We start from the raw sequence: 17464 nt of genomic DNA on the forward strand, positions 1-17464 counted from the left end.
AGAATTGCTTGAGCTCAAGAGTTGGAGGTTGCTGTGAGCTGTGATGCCACAGCACTCTACCCAGGGCAACAGCTTGAGGCTCTATCTCAAAAAAAACCAAAAAAAAAACCAAAAAAACAAGAATGCAGGTAGAGCCAGGCCCCTCAGTTTTTAATTTTGGATCTCACGATTTCCTTATCTTTAAAATGGTAGTAAAGTTAGTGCCAAAAGCCTCCTGTGACTGTTTGAATCTTGAACATGTAACCTTGGAACTGATCACTCACTCTTGGTGAGCATCATTTTTCTGGTCTGCAAAGTCTGGTCTGCAGAATGCAAATATTTATGCTTCTCTGATTATTACACTGATTAAGAAAAACAGTGCACCTAAGTTGTAAGTTCCTGGTAAGTTCCAAATTGAAAATGAATGAAATCTATTACACTTCTATAAGTAATGCCTAGTATTGAATATCTATAGTAAGTTACTGAATTCTTTCTGAGAATGAAAGTGAAGTGGAACCTAGTTGCTTGGCAGTTGTACAGTTTAATGAGGCAGACATTTAAAAATCTCTGCAGAACTTGTTTATGTATATCAAACTTTTCTTCCTCAAAGGATACCATTAAAATTTTTTTTCAATAGTAATAAAAAGATACTGTTTAAAATAAATCTTAGAATGGGAAAGGATGTTGACTGTGTCTAACAAAAGGCTGTCATCTAGAAAATAGAACACCTACAAATGAGTAGGGGATGGGAGAAAGAAAGGCACCAATTTAATAGGAAGAAAAGAGTAAAAACTTGGACGCTGTACAAAAGAAGATAGCCAAGTGGCCAGTGAGCATGAAGAAGTGCTCTCTTTAGTTAGCCATCAAGGAAATTCCAGTTAGAGCCACCATCTGTCATCACAGTATGTCCAGAGTGAGTACAATGAAAAAGCTAGAAAAGACCAAGCTAAGGCTGAGCTGTGACAGAACCAGAGCACTCCTGTGCCGCAGGTGTGCGTGTGAATGGTTGTTACACCCTCTTGGACATGCTGTTTGATAATATCTGCTAAAGCTAATATATCTATTTCTTAAGATCTAGCGAGTGCACTCCTAGGTATATACACAGCAGAAATGTGTGTTTTCACCAGAAGACATATAAGTAACAGCATTGCTGTGAGTGGATATACATAGAAAGCACATTCTGGTGATGTGGTTATCTTTTGGCCATTTCGAAGCTTGTCTTCCTAATGGGCAAATGAGAGTCCATACTGTGTGACTCCACTGACATAGGGAAGCGGGTGAAATTTAAAAGTCAGGGAGAGTCTTTCCCCTGAGCATGGTAGAGAAGTTAGGAAAAATGTAAATTATAAGGATATAGGAGTAAGCAAATTTAGTGGATGGATTTGATAGGACCCATGGAGTTGGAGCAACTTTTGGGCTTCTGATCATGATGTCTTCTTGCAGAATCACTGAGATATATCATACTTAAAATACGTGAATTTTGTGCTGAAAAATAAAAAATTTACATTGAAAACTCAATTGATTATATTTTATTGTTAAAATCATCTTTCAGATGAATTAGCAATGCTGTATTCACAGTAATATAGTTGTAGGCTGTGGATTGAAAAAATGACTTATAATTTTTCTATTTTGTGAATTATTTTTTAGATATGAATTGAGAATTCGATATTTGCCAAAAGGATTTCTAAACCAGTTTACAGAAGACAAGCCAACTTTGAATTTCTTCTATCAACAGGTATAGGAGAATGCTTTAGTGGACTCTTTTTGGTTTGTTTCTTTGAATTTATTACATGTTTTTGTTTTAGAATTAGATAAAACCTAATATTTGAGAGAATATAAATTGGTGGTTATATGGCAATAAGAATACTTTAACCAGTGAGAAATGATGAATTTTTGACGCTTTGTGAACTTCTGTATGCTTGAACAAATCTTAAAAGATACTTTCTTTCTTTCTTTTCTTTCTTTCTTTTTTTTTTCTTTTGTGGACTATATGGTTAAAAAAAGTTCTATGTGGAGTATACAGCCATTTCTCTATCTTTAATTCAGGTATAATTTATTATGCCTGAATATCAACACAAATTTGTCATTTGTAGAAATTATTGTCAGAGCTAACTATACCTGGGTCATTATGGAAGTCTTGAGATTCGCAAAAGTCAAGAAACATAAAATCTGCATCTGTTTCTAAACGGAAACAAATGAATCCCTCCTAGCCAGGAGAGCATATAATCCCAGCAAGTTGAAACTTGCATGAGTAAATCAGAAAGGACGCTGTTGACTGAGATGGAGTCTGTCTCCAAACTTTTATAGTGAGTCATGTACCCATATAATCTCAATGGCAATTTATATAACGAAGCAAAAGTAAAATTATTATACCGGGTAGCTTTGCTTTTTAGACAACATTAGGCAATAAATATTGGTGGCATAAATGAAGTAACATAGTTTTACAACCAAGTAAATCATTCTTGTTAGTATTAGTACCAAAAAATGGCTAATGAATACCAAAAAGACTTTTGTACACATAATTTTACCATTAAATGTACTTGATTTTTTTGTTTTAATAAAAATATTAATTCAATATCTACTTTGGACCAGTAATGCAGAAATCAATAGCATAATCCACACCTTCGATTTCTTCTGTCCATTGGAAGATTCTAGCAACTTTGTGTTGATCCTACTCTGCCATTAGTAATTGCAAATGATATCCCCTTGCATAGAAGAGTCTGCTAACCCAGAGTAGGTTTGAAATCCAGATGACTTCCCTGGGAGGTGTCATTTCAGGAGTCTCCAACTTTGTGGATAAGGAAGTATTGTGTTTTCTAGATAAGAACATGGAGGGGAGAGAAAAAAAATGGTTCACTTAAATTTGAGCTAAAATCATTTGGTAAGAAGCTGGTGAGAGAAAGAGAGGGAGAGGGACTACATCATGTAAGTAGAGGCGTCTGTGTTTTCTCCTATGAATTATTAGGAACCATTTATAGAACTTAATTAGTGAAAGCCTCCATCAGATGTTTTTTTAAATGAGGCCACACTGTTTGTATGGCAGTGTGGGGCAGAGATCAAATTTTTACAAGGCACATTCAGAGACTCTTTAGCCATTTTGACAAAAAATTTTAGAAAGATGGGTTTAGCACTAGCACAGTGGTTACGGCACCAGCCATATGCATTGAGGTTGGTGGGTTTGAACCCAGCCCGGGCCAGCTAAACAACAACGATAACTGCAACAAAAAAATAGCCGATCTTTCTGGCTGTAGTCCCAGCTACTTGGGAGGCTGAGAAAAGAGTATCTCTTAAACCCAAGAGTTTGAGGTTGCTGTGAGCTGTGACAGCACGGCATTCTACCGAGGGCGATATAATGAGACTTTGTCTCAGGAAAAAAAAAAAAAGAAATTAGAAAGATGTGACAGGGGTATCTAATTTTTTCCCCCCCTCTGCCGCATGTTGGAAGAAGAGTTGCCTTGGACCACACACAAAATACACAGACCCTAAGAAAGCTAATGAGCAACAGAAAAGTCCATGCACACTTTACATGGTACCCGACACCACAAACAAGCAGAAAAGTCCTCACAGAACAGACACCCCTGAAAGTATAAGTCATAAGAAATTTAGTGGATGGATTTGACAGGACCCAGAGGTTGAACTAAAATGGAACACGAAAATAAGGAAGAAGCTGGGTGCAGTGACTCACGTCTGTGATCCTAGCACTCTGGGAGGCCAAGGCGGGGTTGCTTGACCTCATGAGTTTGAGATCAGCCTGAGCAAAAGCAAGACCTAAAAATAGAAAAACTGAGCCCAAGTTGGCGGTTGCTTTGAGCTCTCACCCCATGGCGCTCTACCCAGGGCGACAACTTGAGACTCTGTCTCAAAAAAAAAAAAAAAAAGAAAAGGAAGAAAAAGACTCGTTTAAGTATAGGCATTTAGTACAATGAAGAGCAATGGGGATTAGATTTGTAAGTGGGTTGAGAAAGTAAACTGTTGGATTTCTCTGTGTGAGACAACAGTAGATGTTCTTCTTAAAAGATTCAAACTGAGAGAGCATGAAGCTAAGGAAGTTTCTAGCCTTTGAGGGTCTTGCTGTGAGGTAGAAGCCCTATAGGAAATACAAGATTTTAGGAAAGAATTTGTGGAAAGGTTTGAGAGTTTGCCATGATAGAGTTGAGTAGAAATAGGAATTAAGTTAGTCAAAGTGGAAAGAGAAAAAGCATGGTTAGATTCCAGTGAGATTGCTGGAGGCTCACTCAAACGTGTGTTGTGCAGAAATGATTTCCATCAAACACATGAGTTCTCATGTATTACTAAATTTTACCCTCTGTCAATATTTTGAACTTTACATTTTGGTAAAGGAAGTAATGAGAGAGTTCACACAGCTGATACGTTGATATAGCACTTTCCTCTCTTGTAGATGATCCATATAAGTATTGGCATTATTTCTTTGGAGAAAATCCACTTACTGAGGAAATACCTGTATGACCACTTTAGTGACATCAATTTCCAGTCTGCATAATATAGGCCTAAATAGCTCAGAGCTTCCTTTTTATAGTTTCTAGGTTGACCTAAAACTTGGTTCCTTTGTTCCTTGTTCACGCTGTTACTAGGTTGTCCTAGTTTCTCCTTGTTGGAAGACCTTGCTTCTACCTATATGATTAAAAGATACATACCAGTGTATCCCAATTTTTTTTAACTATATAATGTACCTCATTATAGTCTAATTCAGTTGAGTAAAGGCTTTATAAATCTCAAGAGAAAGTGAAGTGTAATGATGAAATTTTTCTTAAAAGAATATGTAGTGAGTACAACTGTATTATTTAATAGCTCTGTGGTTTAAGATACCTCCCTGAGTACTGTTAAGTTGATTAAATGAGATAAAATTGTCTACCATATCATTGCCCATGATTTAAAAACATTTCAGTCTGTAGATCGCATCAGACATACAAGGCCTCAGCACTTGCCATTTGCTTATCAGGATACCAGTGTGAGCTGTGTAGTGTGAGATGGTGCACATCCTGCCTTTTCCTTCCTCTGTGCTCACTGGGCGACCCTTCAGCTTCTCCCCGCCACCTGCTGTCCTTCATATCTACAGTTTCTCTTCTGTACCCTGTCCCCTTTTAAATTTTTAAAGAATTGTCTAATTATATGCTGCATACAATCCTGACAATTAAGTTCATGAATTCCTCTTAGAAAGTGCTGCATATCTCATTGCTGAATATCACTATGGTCGTCTTCATAGAACTCCCCTGGGGAAGCTGTGCACTGAAGCCAGCGCCTAGTCTACCTGTCAAAACAATTTTAGAACTATGGAATGGCTATCTGAGCTGTTGTATTCTCCTGCATGTCCTGAATATCATTAACATGTCTTCCTTTCAATGTTTCCTTTATCTCTGGATAAAGGACAAAGTCATGGGGGCCAGATTAGGTGAATAGGGAGGGTGTTCTAATACAGTGATTTGTTTACTGGCTCGTACATTGTCATGATGAAAGACCCACACCTTTTTCTTTTTTTTTTCTTTTTGCAGTTTTTGGCTGGGGCTGGGTTTGAACCTGCCACCTCCAGCATATGGGGCCAGCGCCCTACTCCTTTGAGCCACAGGCGCTGCCCATCGTACCAAGATTTTTAGTTAAGATTTTCCTGTTTTACCAGGTGCGGTGGCCCATGCCTGCAATCCTAGCACTCTAGGAGGCTGAGGCCGGTCATTGCTTGAGCTCAGGAGTTTAAGACCAGCCTGAGCAAGAGCCTGTCTCTACTAAAAATTGAAAAACTAGCCTGGTGGCATGGCAGGTTCCTATAGTCCCAGCTAGTTGTAAGGCTGAGGCAGGAGGATCACTTGAGCCTAAGAGTTTGAGGTTTCTGTGAGCTACGAGGCCATGGCACCTACCAGGGGTTATAAAGTGACACTCTGTCTCAGAACAAAAAAGATTTTCCTGTTTCTCTATCAATTTACTTGGTCTACCATGCTTCTTACACCCAGTCTATGATTTTGATGCACAATCCAACAAAGTTTTGTGATGTTTTCATCAATTCTGCTTGTTACTGGCCACCCTGACCTCTTTTCACCAGTGATACTTTCTCTCCCCTCAGAAAAAGGTTTAATCCTTTGTACACTGCTGTTTTTTTCATGGCATTATCCCCATAAACTTGGACTACTGTGTCCCTGTTTTCATTTGCACTCTTGCCAAGTTCAGCAAGAAATGTAATGTTTATTCATTGCTTTAATTCAAGCGCCAACACTCTTGCCAAAAACACTCAACAACAACGAATACCACTCAGCAAGACAAGTGTCACATATCAACACGATCACAACTGTGAGACTCTGACATAGCAGGGTTCTGAGACCTTCCTGAGCTTTTCATATAGTGCTACCAGTGTAAGCTCATAATGGCAAGTTTGCAAACTTAATTGTTAGACCTTGTGTATTTTTTAGAAGTCCAGAAACTGTCCTTAAACATCTCTAGGTATCTTAAGGTTATCTTTATTCTCATCACTTTTATTTATGTATACCTTTATTATAGTTTATTGGGTACATACACTTTAAAGAAAGTGAGGTCATGGTCACATCCCTTTTATGATTGGCAGTGTGTTCATGCTCATGTCACAGGCTCCAGTGACACTAAATGGAGGGAGGTAAGGGTGGTGCTAAAGCCACAAAAAAGAGGAGAGGAAGAAGGAAAATACTGCATTTTGTCAGAATGAAGGAACTGGTGAGTAGACGAAGATCCTTTAGAGTTCTTAGGTGGCCCTGTCGACACTGTCATTTTTGTAAGGATAAAACAGTTGAATGTTGGTGGTTTTGTATGATTTGCTCTAATAATCCTACTTCTAGGAATTTATTATAAAGAAATAACAAGGGTTGTATGTGTGTATTTACCTACAAGGATGCTGTTCATAGGCACACAGAGTAATAAGAAGGAAATGAGAGACATTATAGATGTCTGTCAAGAGATTCATGAAATAAATTCTGCTGAGTTTTAAATTAATGCATTTGTCATAAATAGGGGGGCACACCTGTTCATGAATATGGACGGTATTACATGAAATGCTGTTGTCCAAAACAGGCTATGTATAAAACATGTATAGTTCTATCTGCATGAAAAACGTGTATCTAGGTAGTTTTCTTTTACCATGATCTGGCAATAGTTTTGAATATAGCATGATTTTTTTCATTGCTTATTTGGCAAGTAATTATATATTTGACTTTTCTTGGTAAAATTTCAATGCAGAATCTGTCCTGGTATATGCTCGGAAATTCCATAACTATTTTGGGTGATTGATGGGGTCTACACAGGCAGTTATCTAACTTTAGAAAAGAGTTTAACTCCAAAGTAAAAAAATTAGTTAAGAATCCAGAATTTTCTCCCATTTAAACACACGTGCAAATAAAGGGAGAGAATATAAAGAAATAATTGGTCTCTTCAGCTTTTTATAGCCCAAGTATATTTAACTGAGAATGCAGCTGAGATATTATGTAAGAACTTGTGTGTGGAAATTTTTACTGAATTCTGAGATAAATTCATACTTTATAAGGGCCTTAAAAATTGGATGCTACTAATTTTTTGCAATTTTTTAGGTTCTGTAGTATTTTAATACATATTTTTGTAAGGTGTGAAACTAATATTAATAGAACGAGTATCTATGACCTTATTGCTCTGATAAAAGAAACATCCTGATAATTCCCTGGGCCATGTCCCTGTGCTCCCTACCCCTTCCCTTTCATTCTGAATTGTTATCAATTCCTTGCTTGCTTTACGTTGTCATGTTTTAAAACTTTTGTGTTTATTTTTCACTTGGGCCTTTCAGGTACAAGCTGACCCTAGTTCTCCTATATGCCTCTTTCTGTCATTGGTCTGAACATGCTTTTGGCTTTGCCTTGTTTTGCTTCCCAGCTCATAGAAGCATTCGAGACTTTTAGGCAGTGTTTTTTGTTCAGTGTTTTTAGTAGCCCTCAGTGAGCTTGACCTTCAGATCTTCATGGTGTTTTGTGGTTTCATTAAACAAACTACCTGGATTTCCATTTTTCCCCCCTGCTTGATCTGTCCTGTACCTCTGTGGGTGCAGGTCTTTTTTATTAATCCTGGAAGTGTCTTAGTTGGTATTTATTCAGACATGGCCTTTCTTCAGCTCTTTATTATTCCTTCTGAGATTTCAGTTTAGGTCCATGTTAGAACTTCTCAATCTTTCCCTGCATATCTGTTAACTTCTTCATGTTTTAAATTTCTTATCTCTCTGGTTTGTGTAATTCATATAAATCTGTCTGATCACCAGCTTTCATCAACTGTGACCAGTTGATATTTCGTGCATTTGTTGAGTTTCTACTTATTTTTTTTAATGTTTTATTTGCATTAAGGAAGAAAAACCTTGCCCGGCCATCTTCCTTGCTAATTTGTCTGCCTTTTATTTCTTCTACCATTTTGTGTATATAGTTCATGTTGATTTACAGTTTCTGAAGTCTTTGGGCTTCACATCCATTGGTGGCTTATATTGTTGTGTGTTCTGAACTGTTAGGTTAAACTTTGTATATGGGAATCTTGAGAGCCTGCTTTGGTGATCTTACCTACAGAGTTTTGTATTTGCTTACTGGGAAACAGGAGGTGCTACTCAGTGGTGACTCTTTGAATAGGTTTTGACAGTCCCTTCTTACTATAGGGATCTCAGGCTCAGCTCTGTCACCGTGGGGAAGTAGAGAGCACTGCCTAGTCCTCAGGCCGCTGACAGCATAGCTGGACCCAGTTCCCCAGTCCCTGGCCCAGGGCTTCTACCAGGGTCTTAGCTCGTACTTGTTTTTATTCCTCCCTTCTCCTCTCCTTTCCTTCTTTTGGTTTCTGTGATGTTGGAACCATCATTTGTTATTATGCGTTTTAGAACTTAGTTCGGATTTAGCTGACAGGTCCTTGAGTGATATGGTTGGAATCCTAAGACTCTGAATTGTTACTAGGTTTAATGGCTTTTCTTCTCCTCCCAGCATTGTATGCAAAGGCCCTGGCAGAATTGAGGTTGGTGATTCAGGGAGCTGAAAGGCGGCCAGTGTGGCTGAAGGGGTGGACAGAGACAGGAAGGGGTGGCTTGAGATGCCCTTTTCAGTCTTCTGACCTCTATGGTGAAGGTATTGGAGCCAGAGAAAGTTCCATGTGCAAAGCAATGACTAGCGTTGAGATCTGTATACCAGATGTCATTCTCACTGTTCTACTGATCGTATAAAAAGGGTCACTATGGGGAGACTGTCACTAGTGTGAGCAAGCTTCATGGCTACATTTGATCACTTTGATCAGTGGTCTGTGACTGAGGGGAAATTATTTCTCTGTACCTGAAGGTTTTGTTTTTTTCTCTATGTTTTATTACTGAAATTCTCAAATGTACTGCCATGGTAGAACAAATTTTACAGTGAACACCAGCATAGCCTCCACCTTTAACATTTATTATGCTTCCTTTATCACATGACTGTTTTTCTCTCTCCATCCCTTTATCTGGTCATTGTCCTTCTTGATTTTGTTTTTTTTTTTTTGAGACAGAGTCTCACTAGGTCACCCTCAGTGGAGTGCTGTGTCTTCACAGCGCACAGAAATCTCAAACTCTTGGGCTTAAGCGAGTCTGCCTCAGCCTCCTGAGTAGCTGGGACTACAGGTGCCCGCCACAATGTCCAGCTATTTTTTTTTTTAAATTGTAGTTGTTGTTTAGCAGGCCCGGACTGGGCTTGAACCCACTGGCCCTGAACATGTGGCTGGCACTGTAACCACTGAGCCATGGGTATTCTGAACCCCTTTTTAATTTTCGTACATTTTGAAGTTAATTTTAGATCTCAATATATTCACGCATATCATTAATTAGAATTCTGTGTTTAGTTTTGATATAAAATTTATAAAAATGAAGTGCATAAATATTAAGTATATGTTTATTGAGTTTTCACAAATAAGTTTCCCACTGACTATTCATAGTCAGTTCTCTTCTTCAGCCACCAAAGCAGCCATTGCTGGCCCCCCCCCTCACTTCAGTTTGCCTGTTTTGGAATTTCTATTTCTTAGAAATAGACTTATACTGTGTACGTTCTCTTACATAAGGCTTCCTTTGTCAGTGTAGTGTTCTATTATGTAAATGTTTATTTATTCAGTCTCTCACTGATGGACAGTTGGGCTGTTCCTTTTTTTACTACTGCTAATAAAATGACTGAACATACTATTACAGGCATTTTGTGAACATCATTTCTTTGGAGTAGAATTGCTAGGTTATAGGGTAGGTATATATTTCATATTATAAGAGCTCTTTTCCCACAATGGTTGTGTGATGTTATATTCCCTCTAGTAATGTGTGAGACTTGTGGTTGCAGCACGTCCTATGATGTGATGTTGTCAGTTTTTTGTTTTAGCCTTTGAGGTGGAATCATATGGTAGTTTCATCTTCACTTCCTTGCATGAAGGAGTGATTGAACACTCGTTCACACACAAATTAAATGTTAGCACATGTGTCCTATTTTTTGAAAGCCTGCTTAAATCTTTTTACCCACTTTATATGTTAAATTAACTTCTTTAGTTCCTCAATTTTCTTTCTTTCTTTTTTACTTTTTTTCCCGCCTTGGGCTCATGGAAGCCCACTTGCCGCTTGCCCACCACTGGTGCAGCCCAGGGAGCTGGTTTGGCGCAGGTGCTGGGACTAGACTGCAGGTGGATGGGCAAACACGGGGGCTGCTGTTCACGTCAGTACCCGGTGGTCATGTGAACGTCACGTCACCGAGCTCACCATCCTCCCCCCATTCCCAAGGAGCTGAGAAGCTCAAATTTTCTTTATTATGGTAGAACACACATATAATTTATCATCTTAACCTTTTTTTTTAGACAGAGTCTCACTATGTTGCCCTCAATAGAGTGCTGTGGCATCACAGCTCACAACAACCTCAAACTCCTGAGCTTATAAGTGATTGTCTTGCCTCAGCCTCCCAAGTAGGTGGGACCACAGGTGCCCGCAATAAGCCTGGCTATTTTTTGGTTGCACTTGTCATCGTTGTTTAGCTGGCCCAGGCTGCGTTCAAACCCTCCACCCTCAGTGCATGTGGCCAGTGCCGTAACCATTGTGCTACGGGTGCCCAGCCATCTTAACCATTTCTAAGTATACAGTTCAGTGTTATTAAATATATTCGTAATTTTGTTCAGCCATCACCACTTTCCCTTTTCATAACTCTTTCCAATTTATGAGACCAAACTCTTATTATACCCATTAGACAATAACTCATTTGTCCTCCCCCAGCACCCACTATTCTACTTTCTGTCTCTGTGATTTTGAAATGTAGCACTTATGTACCTTGGCTACCAGACCTTTATTGTATTATGTTCCGCTAATATTATTTTCCAGTATGTGGCTTGTCTATTCATTTTCTTAACTGATTTTAGATTTTTTTACATCTAAAAGATAGGCATTGTTGTGAGTATTCAATGAAATATCAAATCAAAAGCACTTAATAATGTCTGGCATATGGTGAATACCCAGAGTGTTAACTTGTTTTAGAAGAATCAATATTTTTAATGGTTTGGTTCTTTTATCAGGGTAAAGATAAAGTTACTATGTTTGGATATTCACTACCACCATTCCCCACAAAAGAATGGAAGGAAACAGATTATAATAAACTGCCTTCATTTTATCATTCCTTAAATTGAAATTTCATCCAAGCCCATTTTCATGCTGTTATGAGGAAAACAAAATGTCAGTGGGTATATTAATACCTGAATGCTGCATCACTGGTTGGACAGTATTGTTATGAATATACGTAGTTTCAATAAAAGATGCTCTAAATATGACTATGAATGTGAGAAATCGCAAGTGATTCACTCAGTTTTTTTGACCCACTTTTGAATATCTTGAAAGGTATTAATCAGCACACTCTAAAAATAAATTACACTCTTGTTATTACACTATTCACTGTAGAGCAGAATTTTATCAAAATAATTTTTGACAATAAAGATAAAAAGGAATAAAAGTGTATTTTGCCCTCAAGTTAGATTTTTCCTTTGCAATATAACATTTTATTTTTCTTTCTCTTGCTCTCTCAATTTTCATTAAAGTTGTATTTGATTGACAGCCTTTTGCATATGGTGGTAGCCATTAGTTTAAAGGCCTATGCCCATATTTAGTCAAGAAGTTGTTGTATTAATTATATTTGTATTGATAATGCTAAACTTGTATAGAAATCATTTGGCACTGTTGACATTTTCCGCTTTTCAGATGTTTGAGCCTGAGTTGGGTGCCGTAGCTCTGTAGCTAAAGAGCTGGCCCTGCAAACCAAGACAGTGAGCTTGAACCTTGCCAGGGCCTGATTGGAAAAAAAAAGATGCTTGAGTCTGATACGAAGTTTCAATTATTTATTCCTACAAGGATTTTAAAATTTAAAATGAATATATCTATCAGCTCTTTGAAGGATATTAAGTATCAGTGGTTTATTTGACAAAATGAGTTCCAGTAGGAAATTGAAGAAAATACTCAATCTACAACCATAACTTAGCTCTATGGTATAGGATCTAAACTTGTAGGAATATGTGGAGTGCCAAGGCATACCAGTTTCTTGTTGGCTTGATATTTTTTTATTTTCATAATAATTTTTAAATTTTTAGTTTAAAATAAGTTTTCATATAATTGTATTACCACAAACTGATCAGTGAAAGAAAATGGAGTGAAATCAGCTGCTAGAAAGGATCCATGGGGCAGAGTCCAGAGGAAATGAAGAGGGAGCTTCCACTTATCCCTTCACAGGACGTAGGTAGTTCCCCCAGCATGGTGCGTGATGACACATGCAAAGGGCTGCCAGCTCGGGGCTCTGACCTGAGCTGCAGCATGTACAGTGTTCATCAGAGGCCAGTCTCATAGGTGTAGAACTCATGCTTGGCTGACCTCAGTTATTCAAGCTCCAGACCCTAGAGAGAAATGACAGGTGTTACCATCATCACAATGTACACATTAGTTATCTGGTCAAATTGGTAGCCAATTTTTTCACCAGTTGGTGGTCAGATTATAGCCATGACTTCAGGTATGCAAAAGCACTCTTATTAGAATGCTTAAGGAATTTAGTTTCTAAGAGGATAAAGGATAGTCCTAAGAATAGACCTTTTCGGAGTAATGTACAGGATTTGAGCATCCTAGACCTTCTGAGTTAACATTTTCCTGTATGACTTCCCTTTCCTCTTTTCTCCTAAACTTAGGTAACTTTCATTCAGTCTTCAGCCCTTAATTGAAATGGCATTTTCTGTGTACATGTTTTTTGTATATTGCCAACTTTGATCGAGGTGTAATTTATGTACAATAAAAAGAATGCTTAAGTATACAGCTCAAGTTTTGACAAATGTCTATAGCAAAGTAATTACCACTACAATCTTAATATAATGCAATATAAAAATAAGTTGATGTTGGCAGGTGTATTTAGTTTTCACCAGTGTTTATACACACTGAAGTGAGTATATCTACATGTGCATGTGTAGTTTTGTTTGATTTTATCACATATTGTGGCACCTACATTAATCAAGAAATGGAACTATCCCGTCAACACAAAGAAACTCCATATTGCTTTATAATCATACCTTCATCCCATCCCACATTCCTAGCAACTACTGATATGTTGTCTAAACATTAAAAATAACTGTTGTTATCCTGTTAATAGGATGTGCATTCAGTGAGGGCATTCACAAAGTCTATCTTCTTCAGCATTGTATCCACAACATGGGCATGGGGTTTAGGTCCTTAATTTATTTTCTTCAATAACTTAATAGCAAGGAATGACTTAATGCTAATGCCTTCATACTCAAAATTTTTAGATGAGACTTACTAGAAGATGTCAAGAAAAATACAGGCTGGGTGCTGTGGCTCAATTCTGTAATCCTAGCACTCTGGGAGGACAAGTCAGGAGGATCACTTATCAGGAGTTTAAGAACAGCCTGAGCAAGAGCAAAACCCCATCTCTACTAAAAATAGAAAAAAATTAGCTGGAATTGTGGTGGGCACCTGCAGCCCCAGCTACTCAGGAGGCTGGGGCAGGAGGATTGCCGGACCCCAGGAGTTTGAGGTTGCTGTGAGTTATGACAACGTGGCACTCTAGCCTGGGAACAGAGTAAGACTGTTTCAAGGAGAAATAAAAAAAGAGTATGTTCCCACCTGTTATCTCTGTAAGAAAGAGATGTGGCAGTTTTATTGGAGAAAGTATGAAACCGGTGCATTGGAGAACTTGTTAGGCAAACGCTATCAAATTTTCAGAGTTTTAACAGACCCTTTGAGATTTGTAATTATAAATTTAAAGGTTTATACTATCGTTTTCTCCCAGTGCTCAGCAGTCAGCACAAAGAAGGGAATGGGTGGTTGGGTTTAATATTGATTGGTTTTACCAAGCAGTTAAAACAGGGATAAATGAGAGACAAGGTATTGATCTTTGCAAGGTAAGATCACAGTGGTGGATGATAGACGGAGATGGTGTGAACTGAGAGGTTAATTAACTGGGTGTGGAAATTCTTTCAGCAAGTGCTGAATAGGAGGTAATAGTGGCAGGATAGGAGGTAATAGTTAAAGAGCAGGATGTTTGAAAATTTCTCTAGGGCAGAGAGCTCAGTGCACTTTTTCTGAAGAGTTCCAAAGAGTAAATATTTTAGGGTTTGAAAACCAAGAGGTAGAACCTGAAACTTATTATGAACGTACTAATACACTAGAGAGAAGGCAAATTTTCCCAGATTTTTGACGTGATAGTAAAATATGGTCTTCTTTAATACTGATAGACTATTTTTTTATTAAATCATAAACACATAGATCATGTATATATTAATGCATTTATGGGGTACAGTGTGCTGATTTCATATAGCGTTAGGAACGCTTACATCACACTGGTAATATGTATCTCATCTCGTTTACTTCATTATTGTGACATTTATACTCTATACTAATAGATCCAACATGGACCCTTGCATTATGCTCCATAGAGTACCGATGGACTATTAAGAAGTATGGGATACTTTGGGAAAGGGCAGATTATATTTCACTTGAGGTTCAAAATGAGTTTCCCTGTCATCAAAATATATAGCAAGTGTTGATCTCTTAAGGCTATAAAGAGATTGTACATAGATTTGTCTTTGAAAATGCCTTTCCATTGACATTTACTTGCAAATACTGGTATCACTCTATCAGCTCTTTTAATTAAGCTCTTTTAATTGCCTAGAAGACATTTCTAGAATTCAGTTAGATTCTTCTATATATATTAGACTTTAAGCATTTATTACTTTACAAATTTATCAGTTCTAATCAGTGGTTAGGTGGAAACACCTTAGCTACATAGTTAAATAGATTTTAAAGTATATAAATTTTCTTTGCTCTTTTACTGAGGTCTAAAAAGTACTGCTGGAACTGTAGCTTGAACTCAGAAAATACATCCATTGCAGGGTTTCATGAGAATGGAGATCTGCCTTCCTACATGGGAAGGATATAAAGCAGCTCAGTGTCACTGTGATTGAGACTGTCAATTGATGTCCCATTTAATTTCTTTTATGATTTTAGGAGACTATTTTATTTCTTTAATTATTTTTTGGTATTACTCTTTTTTTTTTTTGTCTTTAGCATCTGGCATAATTGCTGGTACGGTGTAGGGTAAATAAAAGATACTCAATGAACATTTATTGAAGAAATATATCTAAAATGTGACCTCTTAAAACTGCACTGGTTTCCCCCATTCTTCTTTTTCCTTTTATTATAGGTGAAGAGTGATTATATGTTAGAGATAGCTGATCAAGTGGACCAGGAAATTGCTTTGAAGTTGGGATGTCTGGAAATTCGGTAAGATGATAATCATATTTTGAGATCTTTATTCATCAGTGGTTTTCATTATATTTGAAAATTTTCCATGTATTATTTTCCTTTGCCTCATAAGGAATATCAGTAAATTTCAATTAAAATATGAGAAGATTATGAATTATTAAGTAGATACTGCTCCCCTAGTTTTGATCACTTTACAGCATAAATATTCCTTATATATACATTCAAATTTATCTCTTCCCTGATTTTAGGCGGTCATACTGGGAGATGCGAGACAATGCATTAGAAAAGAAATCTAACTATGAAGTGTTAGAGTAAGTATTACATCCCCGTGCTGTCTCTGCAGATATTCAGAACTAAATCACTGTTAGTTTATCTTGACCTGTCATTAAATATTGACTCTCAAATACTACTATCAATAAAACTTTTATATCTGGAAGACAGATTTTTTTTGGAAGAATGTTTTAACAAAAGCATTCTTGATGACATTAACTGTGTTAGCAAACATAGAGATTTGCTGGTAAGTATCTTAAGGCTAATGATGTGTATGGCCTGTTGATACATTACAGACTCTTTTGTCTCTAGATTTAATCACAGTAGGATGGCATTTCATTTTGAATTTATATTGAACTATAAAATTACCTCTAAATTGCTTGTAAGTTTTTATTCATATTTTCTATATAAATTTACTATGGATTTTTTCCACAAATGGATGGATATATGTGAGTTACTTGTTCATGTATCATACAATTTAATAATTAAAAGTTTTAGAATAACTAAAATTTTTTGATAATGATATTAATTTGTATATTAGACTATTATTAAATTGTATTAAATACATATAATCCAACCGAGAGTTTCTGTCTTGAGAGGCTAGGAGTTCTGTTGTACTTTAACTTTTTTGATAATTCAGAAAAAATAAATGAGCACTGAGTCCTTGGTAGCTAAGTGCCAGAGAGTCAGAAATCAATTATACAGAACTGTCACCCTGAGGAAGAATCTCAGTTCAGTAAGCAAAATTATAAAATAATATACTAGAAATTAAAAGTAGAACTATCTGCAAAGTGTTTTCAGGTTGGGTAGCACTTGATGTCTAAGGTGCTTTTGCAGGGAGATGTTGTTCACCTGAGTCTGGGGGGTGAGTGATCATAGCACATGGGCAGGGGGAGAAGAAATCAGCACATACAAAGACAGAGAAATATGGGTGATGAAACAAAAGCTAAAAGACAGTACGTTCATTGGGGATAGATGACCATGTTAGGAGGGAGAGACGGGGTCTGGGTGCACATGGGCCAGATCGTTGCTTGTCTAATATAGTCTTCAGAAAGAGGCTGGACTTGGCCCTTGAGCATTGTTGATTCATTGAACTGTTTTCATCAGGACAGTGCTATGATGATATTTGAAATTAATAATTCCATATTTGTGAGATTGGTATTTTATTAAAGAATGTTAAAAATGGAAGCAGGGAGTGAAGAAACCATTGTATCTTTCTTTAGTATGTGAGAAATAGTGAGACTCTGAGAGAGACAGAAGCAGTGGCTATGGAGATGTGTGTTAGCAGAGTCCAAGCCTGTGAGACCGGAGCCTGGTTAACAGAAAAGGCATCTCTTGGATTTGGGTCATGGGCCACTGGGGATACCAGTTGCAGAAAAAGAGTATGCCCAAGTGGAAAGAGAGTAAGTTGTTTGGGGCATGTTGATTTTCATTCTGAGGGAAACATGTTTTTTTTTTTTT

The 17464-nt window shown here is 37.4% G+C and overlaps 1 protein-coding gene across 8 annotated transcripts in view; it reads left to right on the forward strand.

The window, feature by feature from the left end:
• The window catches only part of PTK2 (protein tyrosine kinase 2), a 325228-nt gene that overhangs the window by 124921 nt on the left and 182843 nt on the right, over positions 1 to 17464 (forward strand). For all 8 annotated transcript variants that reach the window (XM_023514953.1, XM_023514950.1, XM_012807025.2 and 5 more), the window contains 3 exons: positions 1627 to 1714; positions 15672 to 15751; positions 15982 to 16044. In XM_023514953.1, the coding sequence (XP_023370721.1) occupies positions 1627 to 1714; positions 15672 to 15751; positions 15982 to 16044 (231 nt within the window). The remainder of the gene's footprint in view (positions 1 to 1626; positions 1715 to 15671; positions 15752 to 15981; positions 16045 to 17464) is intronic.

This window comes from Otolemur garnettii, unplaced genomic scaffold, assembly GCF_000181295.1.
Source record: "Otolemur garnettii isolate 467f Iridium unplaced genomic scaffold, OtoGar3 scaffold00062, whole genome shotgun sequence".
In the NCBI taxonomy this organism is placed as follows: Eukaryota; Metazoa; Chordata; class Mammalia; order Primates; family Galagidae; genus Otolemur; species Otolemur garnettii.